The 15,897-nt window shown below is 36.0% G+C and overlaps 1 protein-coding gene across 1 annotated transcript in view; it reads right to left on the reverse strand.

Moving 5' to 3' along the window:
- The window catches only part of LOC129262162 (protein unc-13 homolog B-like), a 176,083-nt gene that overhangs the window by 37,390 nt on the left and 122,796 nt on the right, over window positions 1-15,897 (reverse strand). The window contains exons 7-13 of the mRNA XM_064099460.1: window positions 14,779-14,966; window positions 14,129-14,316; window positions 12,540-13,703; window positions 11,240-11,504; window positions 10,185-10,258; window positions 7,929-7,986; window positions 2,035-2,061 (exon numbers count right to left, since the gene is read on the reverse strand). Coding sequence (XP_063955530.1) covers window positions 2,035-2,061; window positions 7,929-7,986; window positions 10,185-10,258; window positions 11,240-11,504; window positions 12,540-13,703; window positions 14,129-14,316; window positions 14,779-14,966 — 1,964 coding nt within the window. The remainder of the gene's footprint in view (window positions 1-2,034; window positions 2,062-7,928; window positions 7,987-10,184; window positions 10,259-11,239; window positions 11,505-12,539; window positions 13,704-14,128; window positions 14,317-14,778; window positions 14,967-15,897) is intronic.

Below are 15,897 nucleotides of genomic sequence, written 5' to 3' on the forward strand. Positions count from 1 at the left end.
AGACCAATCACTCAGCTATTGGGTCACAGGGCCCTTGGTCTGGATCTAAAGTAGATAGTAAACTATCAAAGAAATCAATCACACGCTTATATTGGTCCAAAGCATGCTGGCTCGATTGGGAGTGTCTGCCTAAAAATACAGGAGGTCAGTGGTTCAAACACTGACAAAGTTCATATTGAAGACCAAAAATAGGACCCCAGCCAGTTGTCGCAAACTATAAAATAGTAATGACACAGTGTGTTACGCAGGGCTTGCTGAAAGAACAGCTTGCAGCTGAAGAAGCAACCATTTCAAAGATGTTTTGTCACGTTACAAAGCCGAAAGAAGGTTCTGTGAATGTCTAGACAAATATTGGTTGCAAAGTGGAACAATAGTTATGGTAACATCTCAAGCAATAAGCCAAGAATGTTTGTAAAAATGAAAGTTGAGTTTGTAATGAAAATTTTATCACTACCATAAAAAGCAGATTATTTTTTTTAATCTATGCTGAAATCATTACCAATCTCAACATTTTGCTATGTGTAGCAAGCAAAGGTTGACTTACCAATTCATTGCTAGAAATGACTGTATAATTGTGATTCACTAGCACAATATAATACGTCCCTTTAATGATCCCTTCACCAAGGCCAAAATCCATGATCATAGCAGATCTCAAACACATGCACTACCCCTAACTGCTTACTCAATCACTAATGATGCATTAATTCCACACAAAGGCCTTTTATACCTTGTAAATTTCTTGACTGTCTCATTTCAAATATTCTTTTGTCTGCCAGATGCATAAGAGAGATATGTCTTAGAATATGCTAACCCCACATAACATTATTCATATATCAATATTGCACAAAAAATATGAACCTGTGCGCTGATCTCACATGTCAATTTCCACTTGATTTCTAACTGCCCTGGCCATATATATATATATATATATATATTTATTTATTTACTTTAAATATTTCATTTGAATAATCCAGGTAAACTCCTTATCCCAAATTTCATGCCTCCTCTTAAAGTGTTTGGGAAATCTTGAAAATATTGCTACCCTCGGGCAATCAATTTTACAAAAGTACGCTCATTGAGAAGACAGTCGGTGAATTAATTATCGAAGAAGATTGAGTGTATTCAAAAATCACAATTCAAATTATGGATTGAGGGCATTGTTGACTCGACAGAAGTCAAATGTTTATGTAAAATGTTTTAATTATGACCTAATGCCCCAATTTCTTTCAGCAGAAAATAACCGTTTGCATAGTTCAAACTAACTAGTTCAAACAAAGATTTTTTTTTTTTACTTTGATTTATCATTATCATTTTTTATTGCTGGATATTAGCAGAGCCTTGGAGTTCATTGAAAAGCAACAGAATCAGTGTTACCTTAAGAAAAACTATTGATTAAAGTTACAGAACTGTTAGGGTGCACTATTTATAACGTGCAAAAGTAGTGACTCTCCCCTGCATATGACTTCTTAAATCTATAAACTTATATGAAGGAAAAGGTGTTTTTCTCAATTCTCAAAAGTTACACAATTCTTTATCTCTGTAACGGGCAAATTGCAAAGTTTCCACTGATACAAAGGCTTCACGTATCTGCCTGGGAGGGATTTGAACCCAGGGGGCCATTTCATAAAGCTGTTTGTAAGTTAAGAGCGACTTTAAGAATGACTGGTGATCCTTTCTTACGCGTTAAACCATCGCCGATTCAATATACCACTTACCGCAAGAAGGGATCACCAGTCGTTCTTAAAGTCGCTCTTAACTTATTACAAACAGCTTTATGAAACACCCACCAGGACCCTTTGGTTTGACATAGAGAGTTCTTTACCAGATGGGTATAAACTCGCTTCTTCAGTCCAGATTGCCTTTGTTGCTTATTTTTAAGTATGCATATTAATTTGTAACATGCCACAGAATTGTGGCTCTGTGGTATTTATATGCATTGTGTGGTAAAGAATGGTGACTTCACCACACATAGGAGTTCAGAGAGTAGCTAGCTCATTATGAAATCAATAAGGTAAATAAAAAGTAATGCCTTACCCAACACAAGCTCTTGACCCCAATCTCCTATGTAGGCATGTAGAGGATATATAAAGATGATTGGTAGATGAAAATAAAAGTGACTTGGAATGACATTTGAATTGAATGATAGTTATCATAATATGACAAGTAATTACAAACAATACACCATAATGGGTGATACATGGGACAGCAAACATGAAATGATACATACATGAATAATTCCCTCCAATTTTGCAACCTCTTTCCAGTAACCACATGAGGAAGACTTCATGAAAATAAACATTTTCCGTATAATAAGCTGAATGTTCTCATACCTAAAACAATTTGTATACATACACATACCAATCTAGTTTTAAGTAACACGCAAGATATGCTCAATCTTTTGATTGGTAATCTATGAACTCAATAGTTGCACATGACCATAAGATTGGTTACATCTTCTAATATCACATGTGATAATAAGTCATTTTGGAGATGAAACATACTCCACTTCAAGCAATATTTCATTCATGCAGTTTTGAGTGACAAAACATTTGAGAATACATGGGAGTGTTGTTCATGATCTATTCTAATATGAACATTCTCCACAAAATCACAAAAGATGGATGGCATCTTCACTGGTTCCCATGATGAAAATATCTAACCAGACAATCTCACAGTACCAACATGAAATACACTGATGAACACTAAAGGAATGTTGCTAGAAACTTGCTATCAATTGCAAGACCATTTTCGGTCTCTAAATCATTAAGTTTTGAAATTAATTGCAAAATTGTGATTGATTGCTAACCTACTTTTTGAAACAAGCAGTGTAATCTGATTTGCTACAGGTGAAATTGATCTATCAATTGTAAAATTGTAACAGAATATTTGCAATTGATTGAAAATATCTTCTTGCAACAAACCTAAGATCACAAGAAAAGCACATTCATGGTCCTTGATGACAAACTCTACTCATTTGGTACACTCCAAAGAAATCACAGGGTAGATCAAAAGCTTTCTATATTTGACATGCAAAATAGGTTGATACTGATAAAATAGCCACAAGAAAGAACATGTACATGCTGTTGCAAATCTGTAGCATATGACTGTATAAACCATTATTTGAATGGATAGAAGGGTTGCAAATTGAAATAAGCTGAAATTTGACAAATATGCCTTCATCAAAAAAAGAATAAATGTACATTTAAGAAGCTCTAACAGCTTGGCAGTTACTTTCACAAATGCAATGAAATGTATATATTGATTTCATGCTCTTATTTGTTCATATAATCAATTCGCAGATCAAGATGAAATAGTTCTAACTAAAAGTTCAATCAATATCATGCTTGATAACAAATAATAATAAAAATTATTGTTTGTGTCAAGAAAATAAGGGCTGACTAAGAGAGGGAGAGACAGAGAGACAGACATAGAAAGAAAGAGATACCACGCAGAAAGTGGATTAGACAACCAGGTCACCCTATAAGAAGTCTTGCCAACATCAATAACATGGAAAGCCAACCAGGTGTTTTCTAGCCTGGGGTAATGATAAATTGAAAACGTGTAATTAGAGACTGATGAGGTTTGTACAGTCAGAGATACTCGGTGTGTGCGTGTGGGTGGGTTGAGTGGTAGTGGGCAGGCGGGAACTTCAGAGAGTAACAAACAAGGTGAGATATCAGTTCAACAGCGAAGAGTATGAACTAAAATACACAAAGTAAAGAAAGATAAATTGTGAACAAGTGGAACGCCTCTGGCAGTCTCGCCTGCATTACGCGATTTGATAAAGCAGCAGTGCTAACTTTGAAAACTACTATTAAATAATCATTCACAAAAACACCATTCATATAATGACATAATTCCACGTTCATTGACCATAAATGACATTTGAACGGTGACTTAAGACTTGTCAACTACACCCATGTCCACATTTCATTCACTCTATCTATAAACTTTCAAAGTTATAATGGCAATTCAACAATTACCCCAACATGGCCTAAGTTTATTGACCTTAACTGACCTTTGACCTTTGCATTGTGACCTGAAACTCACAGGGGATGTTCAGTGATACTTGATTACTCTTATATCCCAAGTTTTATGAACTAGATCCATAAACTTTCAGAGTTAGGATGGTAATTCAACAAATACCCCCAACACGGCCAAAGTTCATTGACCTTTAATGACCTTTGACCATGGTCATGTAACCTGAAACTCGTACAGGATGTTCAGTGATACTTGATTACTCTTATGTCTAAGTTTTATGAACTAGATCCATAAACTTTCAGAGTTAGGATGGTAATTTAACAAATACCCCCAACACGGCCAAAGTTCATTGACCTTAAATGACCATTGACCGTGGTCATGTGACCTGAAACTTAGGCAGGATGTTCACTAATACTTGATTAACCTTATGTCCAAGTTTCATGAACTAGATCCATAAATTTTTTAAGTTATGATGTCATTTCAAAAACTTAACCTTCGGTTAAGATTTTGAAAATAATTCTCCCAACATGGTCAAAGTTCATTGACCCTAAATGACCTTTGACCTTAGTCATGTGACCTGAAACTCAGGCAGGATGTTTAGTAATACTTGATTAACCTTATGTCTAAGTTTCATGAACTAGGTCCATATACTTTCTAAATTATGATGTCATTTCAAAAACTTAACCTTAGGTTAAGATTTGATGTTGACGCCGCCGCCGCCGTCGGAAAAGCGGCGCCTATAGTCTCGCTCTGCTATGCAGGCGAGACAAAAAAGAAAGAAAATGAATAATGCTTGTAATAAAGAAAGGAAACATTTCAGATAGAGGCATAAAACAAACATGGATTAGGGAAGGGATGAGAAAATCATTACAAACACTGTAGAAGCACCAGGACAAAGAGAATATGTAATGGATCTTAAAACAATTAAGGATTAAAAGCTAAAGTTCATATTTTCTAGAAACATCTTTGAGGAAATAATTTAGAACAATAGTAATGGATAGAAATTAAACACAGAAAATTATGAAAATGAAATAGAACAGCTCATACATACAGACACTGATTATGAAAACAAGATAATACACTAACAGGCAAAGTCATTACGAATTTCAATGTAATGATATTTAAAGGTATGTTTCTATGAATTAATACAAATACTTTCTAGACCCTGCAATATAAATAAGTTCTATGATTAATTCAACAAGAATTCACTACATATTTTTTCATAGATTGAAAATTAATTGCAGGTTCTATATTATCAAACTTGACTTGAATATCATCAATATGTAACTATGAAGTAACTTGTGCAACATATAGCTTGTAAGAGATTTGCACTGTATGGTAGCTCCAGCATTTGTCATTTTTTAAATTGTACATGATCAATGTTTGACCTCCATTAGGGAAGTTACACAGGCAATCAAACAGGGGTTGTATGATGAATTTTTAAAAACCTCTGGCCCCAAGGGAAATGGTGGTACGTGACTTTATCCTCCTTTAATGAAGTATGCGGTACTAGAAAAGATTCTCATAAAATGTTTGCCTGCATGCCAGTCTGACACATTATCAAACACTTTCAAGATAACTAATAAAAGGTGAAAGCCAAATTCATAAAATTTACAAAGTTTGAAAACTTTATCTTATATAAAAATTAAAAAGTCAGTAATGTAGGCCCACCTATTGAATTTAAATTATGTTTTATTTTTAATAATGTATCAGTTTTTCTCATTTTAATGTGTTATATATTTGATACAATCAAAATTGAAATTGGGATCAAGACTAATCTTTCAATATCAATGACTTAAATCAATCTATATGGATAAGGTGACTTCCCTGCAATTTTAGTATTGCCAATGAAAAGGTCATCTATGTGATGTTTTACCTTCAATAAAGTATCTTACTTAGTTTTCTCCTTATCTTTAATATCATGAATACAGGTAACATGGGTAGGCCCCTTTTTCAGAATGCTTTTAACATAATACCCTCAAATGTCGAAGTATATAGTCTGATGCAATAGAATACATTATTCCCTAATTCCAATTGTAATAACTTCAATCTACAAGATCATGAATTTATCTTTTTTTAATTCACTCCTGCTTACACCAAACTGATTTTGAAATCCAATGAGTAATGATACAAAATGTGGACTAATAACTGAATGACAGAGTGAGGGAGGGAGGGCGGAGACATAGAGGGGATAAAGAGAGAGATAGGAGGGGGGGTGGTGATTTATTTTCATGACTGTTCCATGCCCTCCAATCAATAAGGCAATCTCCTCTACAACCCTCCCATAATTACATCCCTAAATAATGCTGCTAAATGCTTTCTAATGTGGCCCTGGGTATTTAGCACAGGATTTATGGCATCAAGTTGCATTCTCTCTGTTTGGAATGTAATTACAATCCTTCTCATCATATTGGCCTTGCTACAGCGTATGAATAATTTATTTTCTATCAATTCTGGCAGGAGCATCATTCTATACATTGGTATCCAATGTCTATCGCAGCCAATCTGGCATTAAAGAGAAATCAGGTTTTCGAAAAATTCTGAAGATAATTTGAGCTATTTTTATTTCATTCTGTTTTCATTTCCTCTTATCATATTTCAAATTGTTAAAGAGGATATTCACTTTGATCTCTCAATAAACCCCTATACAATACAGAAATATATAGAGTAAAGCTTTTCTAATAATAACATAAAGTTTTAATCCAACAGTTTAAACTTGAGGACATAATTCCAACGTATATTCTATATAACTAAATTCAGAATTCCCCTTTATCTCTTTTCCCCTGCCCCCTCCCACATCTCCTACCATATCTAAGCACTTTCTCAAACAATAAAGTTACTTTTTTCTTTGGCTTTCATTTGATTATGAATTATTCCTGATCTCTTTTGAAAGCTAAATAATCTCTTTATACTGTACATCTCTTATTGCAAAAGCCTTCCTTAATTCATAATGAAAATTAATGTATTTCGCTACCATTTGTTAGGATCATGAAAATGAAGAAAAGATTAGGTTAACGACTAAATTTTTCTGGAGTGTAAATATAATAGGCCATCATAATTGGCACATTAGACATGAATAAAGTGATTCAACATGCAAATTTACCATCACTATACAGAGACATATCATAAAATAAATACATAAATGTGTACAATGCAAAAATTAATGATACAAGACGCTTAAAAGTTTTCAACTTCCAGTTCTAAAAGCAAATAACACGACCCAAATTCATGTGTTCTGCTTCTAGAAATGAAAGTTAAAATGCCTCAGTAATCAGAGCTATTTTTAGATAGTGTGAACATGTATGTGTGAACAAATGTTTAGAAACTCCATGCAGTACCATGACATCGATACATAATTATGACTAATGATGACAACAAAAAAGTGATCAATAAACCATAATGTACATACTTTCATCTTGTCATATGCTCTCACACTGTAAAGCAGCGGTCTCATGTCTGTCATTTCAGTCAGTGATGGATTTGACTGTAGCTGCTTTAATTGGGGCAAGTTTCATAAAGGTTTTATCATTATGGTAACTTTGCCATTATGGTAATTACCATAGCAACAGGGCTGAATAGTCAATAAACATGAAGGTTTCCATGGTAACTACTGTAATGGCAAGGTAATATCATAACTACATTTTCATGAAATAGGCCCCTGGTTCATAATACCATTGTAATTCAGCCACAATGGATTGAAATAACTAGAACAAGAATTGTTATTGATATTTTGGGTGAGGTTGAACAGTCAAAATGCTCACAAAACCATCTCTGACCAAATCTGACAGATGTGAGACCGCGTTTACTCTCTCCATGTTTCTGTTTTTCTCTCCCTCCCACATTCCAGCATTCCTTCCTTCCTTCAACCTTGTTCATACACTTTCTCTGCCTGTCTGTCTCTCTCTCTCTCTCTTCCTTTATCACTTTCTTCACTTTCTTGCTCTCACCAGCGGTATGGATTTTCTTCTCGGTAACATTTCTGGCAGAAGGTCTAATCCCGGAGGGCTATGCCAGGAGGAAATTGGAAAAAAATGATGGTGGCAAAATACATATCAATGAATGGCTACAGATTATATGTATGATATATTTACACATGGATGTATTGATGATATATGTATTGCCTACGACTGAGATTTGCAATGATTCTACCAAAATGATTTTCTGTTTATGCCCCATTGTCTCTCTACATATGATAGATATGGGAGCTCATTTATATATGAAGACAAAAATGTATAGCCCATAAATGTTGTGCATGGAAAATATAATAATAATAATAATATTCCGCATTTATATAGCGCTTAATACATCGGAACGACGTCTCTAAGCGCTTTACAGACATATTATTACCCCGGTCATCGGATCCTTGCATGCCCGCATACAATGTATGCACCTTCTCCACTCCCTGGGGAGCATTCCAACAAGAGTTCCAAGACTCAATTGCTAGGCATACTACATATAGGCTTTCACATCCTACCGGGTACCCATTTAACACCTGGGTGGAGAGTGGCAAAGTGTGGATTAACGCCTTGTCAAAGGACGCTAGGCCATGGTGGGATTCGAACACACGACCCTCTGATTACAAGGCGAGAGTCAGAACCGCTACACCACGACGCTTTCACAGTGTTTTTGTTTGATAAGCAAAGGGACTCACATCACATTTTGCAGGAAATCAGTGAGTGGCCTTGTTCTTGGTGTTTTATTCTTCACTGGTATAACAAGGACAATCCGAATTCTTCAATTCGCTAACATTGACCATGATATTGGAATCTAGCATTATAAATGACGAAGTCCAAGTGTTCTTGGCATTTGCTTGAAAGGGAATAAACTAAGGAATCCATCAAAGAAACCCTTGGCTAAATCATGGCTTCAATTTCCTTTCTAAGGACGTACATGATGACCCAATGTGATGAAGCCCACTGGAAGACCAAATACTATTGCAATTCATTACTACAAGCAACGAGAAAGCGTCAGTTTCAGCTCATATATTTTCAAAAATAAAATACACATGCGCGGAATTGGAAACAATACTTTCTGATATCCCTTTGTGTCTGTTTATGGAAGTTGGAAGGAAATGTTGTCAATGAATCTACAAAGATCACTGGCACAAATGTCAGCTCTGCTGCCTAATATGTTATGGCTATATCTAAATTTGAAAATATGTCACGCACATGACATAGTATGTGTGTGTGGTGATCAATGGGAAGGCTTGATGTGACAAAAAAAAAACAGTTGATAGTTTTTACTATACTGCTGATGTCATTATAGTTGCATGTGTGGTGATCAAGGGGAAGGCATGATGTGAAAAATCCAGTTGATAGTTTTTACTATACCGCTGATATCTTGCGGCAGGGGGGTAGTTCTGGAGCCATGTCAATCTCAAGAAGTTTATTTGCAGGGATGCGAAAGTTTTTACGCCTTCTCAAAGGTCTTGCCACTGAACTATCTTGGTTGTTGTTGTTAAATGTGTCTTCAAATTTGCTGTAGAAAATAATTGTTTCCGATAATTTTAAGTATTTCATATCATGCTTTTTTTTGACAAATCAATTATTATAATTTATTCACAACTGATAGAATATTTTTTTATATGTGCAATTGAATGAATCAGATGTTTAGCGAGTGATTAAGGAAATAAGAAAATGCAATGCTTCAAACTAAATCTGATGGCAAAAAAAACCAAAATTAAAATATTCACTTTGAGGCTCATTGCAAATCTCTTCCTGTTGTAAGCAAGTGAAAACACAAGCTTATTATCAGAAAACTAAACCATTAAAAATTATTATAAGTGAAAATTTATCATAAGTACATAATAATTCGTAGAACTATGCTCTACAATTTATGTAGAATCAAACCCCTTCTTGGATAGTTCTTATAAAGAACACAAAATTAGAAGTAAAGCATGGCATTATAAAATACAAGTGTGTTTAAAAAACATAGGCATAACAAGTGGTTTTCAAACAGCTGAATTTTTTCAAAATATTCCTCCGATCACTTACAATAAGTCCAATATCCTACTTAGTTCTGATTTCATAGGACAGTATCATATTTTAACAAGAACATTTGCTCAAGAAATGCTGAATATCCATCAACAAATTCTGTTACTTTGAGGAATGTAAATAAACAAAATGTTAATAATCTTTAAAATAGTATTGTTACCAAGCACAATAAGAAAAATAGAGTAAAAAGCAATGATTGGCTGTACTTACCCGCCATTTGCTAAGTTAGCCCACAATCCACCTCCTCTTCCTGGTCTCATACTGCTGTCACCATCGTAATATCCCTAAAAAGAAATGAAAAAAAAAATCCCAAATCACTACAAATCACATGATTTATCTTTATTAATAAAATCCCCACCAGTACCGATCTTTTTGAAGCATAACAAAAGTGAAAATTTCTCCTTTTACTGCTTACAAATGATAGAGCTACCCCAATTTTTAGGAAATGTGGACATTACAAGAGTTTTCATTGGTAAGAAATGTGAAGTTTGACAGTTCTGTGGGAGATTTCTTCCAGAGCAAACTTCGTTCTTGCAGCACCGTAGAAACCATGGGCTGCGTGGACTAGGCGCTAGCTAGCTAGGTATGCTAGACTGCCATTGATTCTGTGTGTGTGTGTACGTGTCTGAGCTGTGTGTTTATTGCAGAAAATGGCGCAAATTTTGCAATTGAATCATGTCTTATAAACACTTTTGAAAGAAATCAATGATATGGCTTTTTTTTTCTCTTTTTCTTTTCTATATTTTTTATGGTGAAATATGGGGAATCTTTCTAAAATATAATTTCTATATGAGAATTTTGCTTGCCCGATTTGGGCAATTACTTTTTGTCTTTGCTTCAAAACACTTGCCCGACTCTAACTTTTACTTGCCCCGGGCAATCGGGCAAGCGCTTATGTCGCACCCTGATATATGGGTGAGAAAAGACTCAATCACAGACACACACGCACACTGGTAATGAAGCTTGTGGATGATTGTTTTGAGACGCTTCAAGCAGGGACCATCAATACTAAGATTATCACATTAAAGTGGTGTCTTTCCTTTTTGGTGGCAGCGGTGGGATTTTGGCTAGTGTAATGCACTGTATTTTGTCCTTTGATGGTCCATAATGATACTGATTCAAATGGTATCATTAACATCTTATTTCAAAAAACATAGTGGTGAATGCCATTCTTGAGGTCTTTTCATCTATTCAACTTTCTACTTTAGTCTTGCATGTGATAAGGGGCACATATCTTAGACTCTTTGATTTATTAGTTTAGGTACCTCTTTGATCTGCTCTCGCACTCTATGGAATGCATTGAGCCATCTCATTCGAGCGATGGTCATAGCAGGTACCAGGTCTCTCAACTCGTCTTCCTCCTCACGCAGTTCCAGGTCTCTCAACTCGTCTTCCTCCTCACGCAGTTCCCGGTCCAGCTCTCGGTCTCGGTCTAGGAGCTCGTCCGACTGCTGCAAGCTCTCTGAATACCTGTCAAGGGCAAGGCTGCTCCGACTGACTCGCGGAGAAGAATAGCGACTACTCCCAGGGCTGAAGATTAAACAATTAGAAATAATAAGCATTACCATCAACTGCATGGGTTTGAATTAATCCTAACAGGTATCTATACTGCTCTTATGGAACAAATCTGGAAAAAAAAATTCTACATTTCTGTAATGCATAACATGAAAAAAATATATGATTGGAGTAAGAACTCGGTTTGAAGTTTACCTTTCAGGGTATATTAAAAATATTCAAGCATTAATGCAACCCAGAAGTGGCTTTTCGTTACCAATCCTTGAATTACAATATGATTATAGACAAAGTACTTGGTTATGTTGGAGAGCCACCATGAAAAGATGCATATCAGTATCACCTTTATCGCAAGATTTCTAAAAAAAGAATTAAATAAATATTTGAACTGCCAATATGCAATAGGTGGTTGTAGGCTTATGACTGATTAGAATATCTTTAATAGTTACCATAATACATGTGATGACAATAAACTTTTATTTTAATAATCTGTACACCAAATTAAAAAAGAATGAAGTCAATGGACATTACACAGTCTGTTATGTACATGTACAAGGGTATCACTAAATATTTCTGAATACCTTTACCAGCATAATTCAGCAAAACCGGATTAAGCATTTCATTTTTATGACTGAGCAGATTAATATGAATAAGGCCTGACAAAATCTATGTTGTACATGCAAAAATGAGTAATGGGGACAAATGGGGGGGGGGGGGGGTCCCTGCATAATATTCAAGTTTTATGAATATGTATTGTCAGGCATATTAAACCACAATAAATGTAACTGTTGTAGGAACTGCACACATTTGAAGGAGATAATTTTTTTTTTCATTTCGGGCTTATCAAATCTTAAAAAAAAAGAATAAAATCTATCATATATTTGATTGAAAAATTTCCACTTTAACAATATTACTTAAACTATCAGAAGCAAGACTAGAAATTGAACATATTTAAGAATTGGTGATAATTTCTCTGTAAAGGATTCAATTATATAGATTTCAAAATTAGCTTACAATGAGAGGAAAAATAAGAATCGAGAAGGGATGCCATACCTTCCTGTGTCCAATGAGGGTCTGCTATCTCGTTCTAAACTATCAACATCTCTGTGAAGATATCTCTCACTCCCATGAGGGCTATAGGGGTAAGGTTCTCTCCTGTGATGTCTACTGGGTACCGTATTGCTTGTTTCCGATTCTACCTCACTCTGTTCCGTCCTTGTCTCAAAACTCTCCCCCCTGTCAACATAGTTCCTGCCATCATCAAAGTTGTATCCTTCAAAGTCGTCCGTGTGACGGCCAAAATTGGACACACTATGGTCGTAGTCACTCTCCCTAAGGGTACGGTACGGATCCCGGCGGACCAGTTCGAACTCCGCGACTCTGCCTTCAAGGTCACTGTCGCGAGTTTCAAGGTCGTCACTCTCCGGTTGACAGTAAATATTTTCATGCAAGTCAAAACCACTTTCCTGCTGGGGATCAAAGTCTTCGTGTCTTGACTCAAACTCTCCATCCTGTCTTTGGTCAAAGTCACCATCAAGTCGTGAATTGAACCCACTGTTTCTCCGGGAACCAAATTCACCGTTTCTCTGCGAATCAAATTTGCTTTCATGTCCATTATCAAATTCGCTGTCTCTATGCATACTGTATTCACTATCCCTTGTAAGATCGTACTTGCTACCCTTTTTAGAACCTATATCACTACCTGGTACTAGATTGCCTCTTCTACTTTCAGTTTCACTATCTGTCCTTAAATCATAATTGCTGCCTCTCAGAGGCTCAAGGTCTCCATCCCTTCGTAAATCATAACTACTTCCTCTTCCCCCAGCTTCATGATCAACAATCCTTAAATCTTCACCTTTATGTAAATCATACGCCCCTTTCTCCTTGTCATACTCAATGTCCTCACTTTCCGGGTGTTCATATCCAGCTTCCGGAGGAACATACTCGCGCTCCCGGTGATCAAAGTCTCTTTCTCTCCCTTCGTACTCATCGCTGTACACCTCATGGGGGTAATCATCCCTATCGTACTTCCTATCGTATTCCTCTTGATCATATGATTCCATGCGTCTGTATCTCTGCTCATCAGAGCTCTGCCCTTCTTGGTATTCCTGATCGTAATCATCCAAGTATCCTCGTTGGTTTGGGCCATATTCTGAATCATATTCTCCGCTATAGGTGTCCTCAGGGTTTGTAAATTCACCTGTAGATCCATTATACCTATGATACGACAAGACAAAACTTTTGAGATGACAACCTATTGATATATTCAGCTAAAGTTGATATGTTAAAATTACAGAGATCCAAGAGGACTAGCCACTCTGTGTGTATTTCAACTTTCATGGAGCCATTTGGCCAGGGCTAAAGATACAGATATGGAGCCCCACCAAATGTGCCTGGCAGCACAGGAAATTTGTAATTAGCATTCCCATTGGATATCCAGTCTAAAGGGAAACATTCCAACAGTATACAGCCAATATTTGGGGACAAACACCAAAACCTGATCTCTGTATAGAGACCTTTGAGAAAATTCAACCATTAGAGTGCTAAATTCCTATACCGATAAAAAGTTCCCGTGACCGCCGACTCCCCCCTCCCAAAGCCAGGAAGCACAGAAACCAATGTGAAACTTTGTGAGACCTTACCTGAAATCCATATTGCTACCAGAGTGATAGTCATTGTAGTATTCTCTATCAGGATAATCCTGGTCTAAGCGGTCGGCGCTGCCGTCCGTGAAGTCGCCGCGGTCTTCTGGATAGAGTCGTCTTCTCTCGTCGTCTTCAATGAAACGTCCTATTCTCTCTTCGTCAGTGTAGTCATGGGGATAGTAAGGCTGAATCAAAGTTGGAAGAATAAAAGAGGAAAACCAGATATAGTGTGATGATAAAGAAAATCTTTCAGGAATTGATACAAAATCTGATGTATTTCCAGTCATTTTGAAATATGACACGATATGTACACTGCATATGTGTGAGATTCTACATCTGCAAACAGCAAAAAACAATCAAAATCCATTATTTTATTTTTGTTTGTTTTTTGTTTACTTTTTTTTATTATGCAGCAAAAAAACAATGCGAGCAAAGATGAGAAAATAATTTTTTAACTTTTGTCTCACATGCAGATTTTCAATGGGAGAGAGAAATCAGCATTGTCAAACAAATATCATAGGGCAACACATAAAACTGAAACTTTCAAAATTTTCAGTATTTTGCATGAAACCATCAGTATTTGAATCACTTTTCAGTACTAAATACTGAAAATCAGTACTAAACTTAGCAGCTCTGCATTGACTTACCTCTTCCATTCCAGGGTAGTGGTCATCATTGTAATCATGGAAGCGTGACGGAGGAGAACCTTGGGGAGGAGAATCTAACCTATCAGATGAATGGTGGGCAGTACCAGCGCTGTGACGAGGGCTACTATTGCTGACTGTGGGTGCGTTTATGTCACTGGTGTAATCGCTGTCTTCGGACATCATACCAGCTGCAAAATAAAAACAATTGAAGATTTTGAGAAGGTAACATCTTAAATAGGGGCATTCAAAACAACTTCTTGCAATCAAACCATTTTGTCATACCATTCTACAGACATGGTGTGGGGGAGGGGAGAAGTACAATCAACAGCAAGACGGTGTTACCTGTAAAAATGATACAACTTGAGAATTGTACATCTTAATAAATCAGTTAATGGCATAAAACATAATGAACATTGCTTTACTTGGCAGATTGTTTATAAGGAATCAAATTCATTCATTTCATGAAATGGACGACAATATTGTACATAGAATTTGATCTGCAAACATTAATTGTTGCTATGTTGGATAAACCTTATTCGAGCTCATACAACAGTCACACTAATGAAGCAGACCCCAAACCGACCAATGGTATGTCATTGGAAATGATGTGATATATTTTATTGGTCTGTAGTCGATTTTGCTGGTGTAACTGTGCATTAAGATTCACCGAGAGCAACTTTTATTAAAAAAAAGTAATGCCTCTTATTTGACTTCAGATGATAACAGAGCATTTATTGAAATCTTCACGAATTTTGGCTTTTCCTTGGGAACAGCCAAACAATTAAAATACTGAATAAATAACCTTTCATATGACATAGACAAATCTTTAAAGGAGAATGAAACTCTTGGAGCAAGTTAGCTTTTGTGAAAGCAGAAAAATCAAAGAATAAGATCAACAAAACTTTGAGTAAAATAGGACTAGCAATAAAAGAGTTATGAGCATTTGAATGTCGAGATCACTAATGCTATGGAGATCCTCCCATTGGCAATGCGACCAAGATCTGTGATGTCACACACGTACAACTCTCCCATTTGGACACTGAAAATATACCCCAAAACATCTCTTTTTGCTTATTCTAATCATATGACAAACGATTCATCAATGGTATAATGTTGTGA

The sequence above is a fragment of the Lytechinus pictus genome, chromosome 5, assembly GCF_037042905.1.
Source record: "Lytechinus pictus isolate F3 Inbred chromosome 5, Lp3.0, whole genome shotgun sequence".
NCBI lineage: Eukaryota > Metazoa > Echinodermata > Echinoidea > Temnopleuroida > Toxopneustidae > Lytechinus > Lytechinus pictus.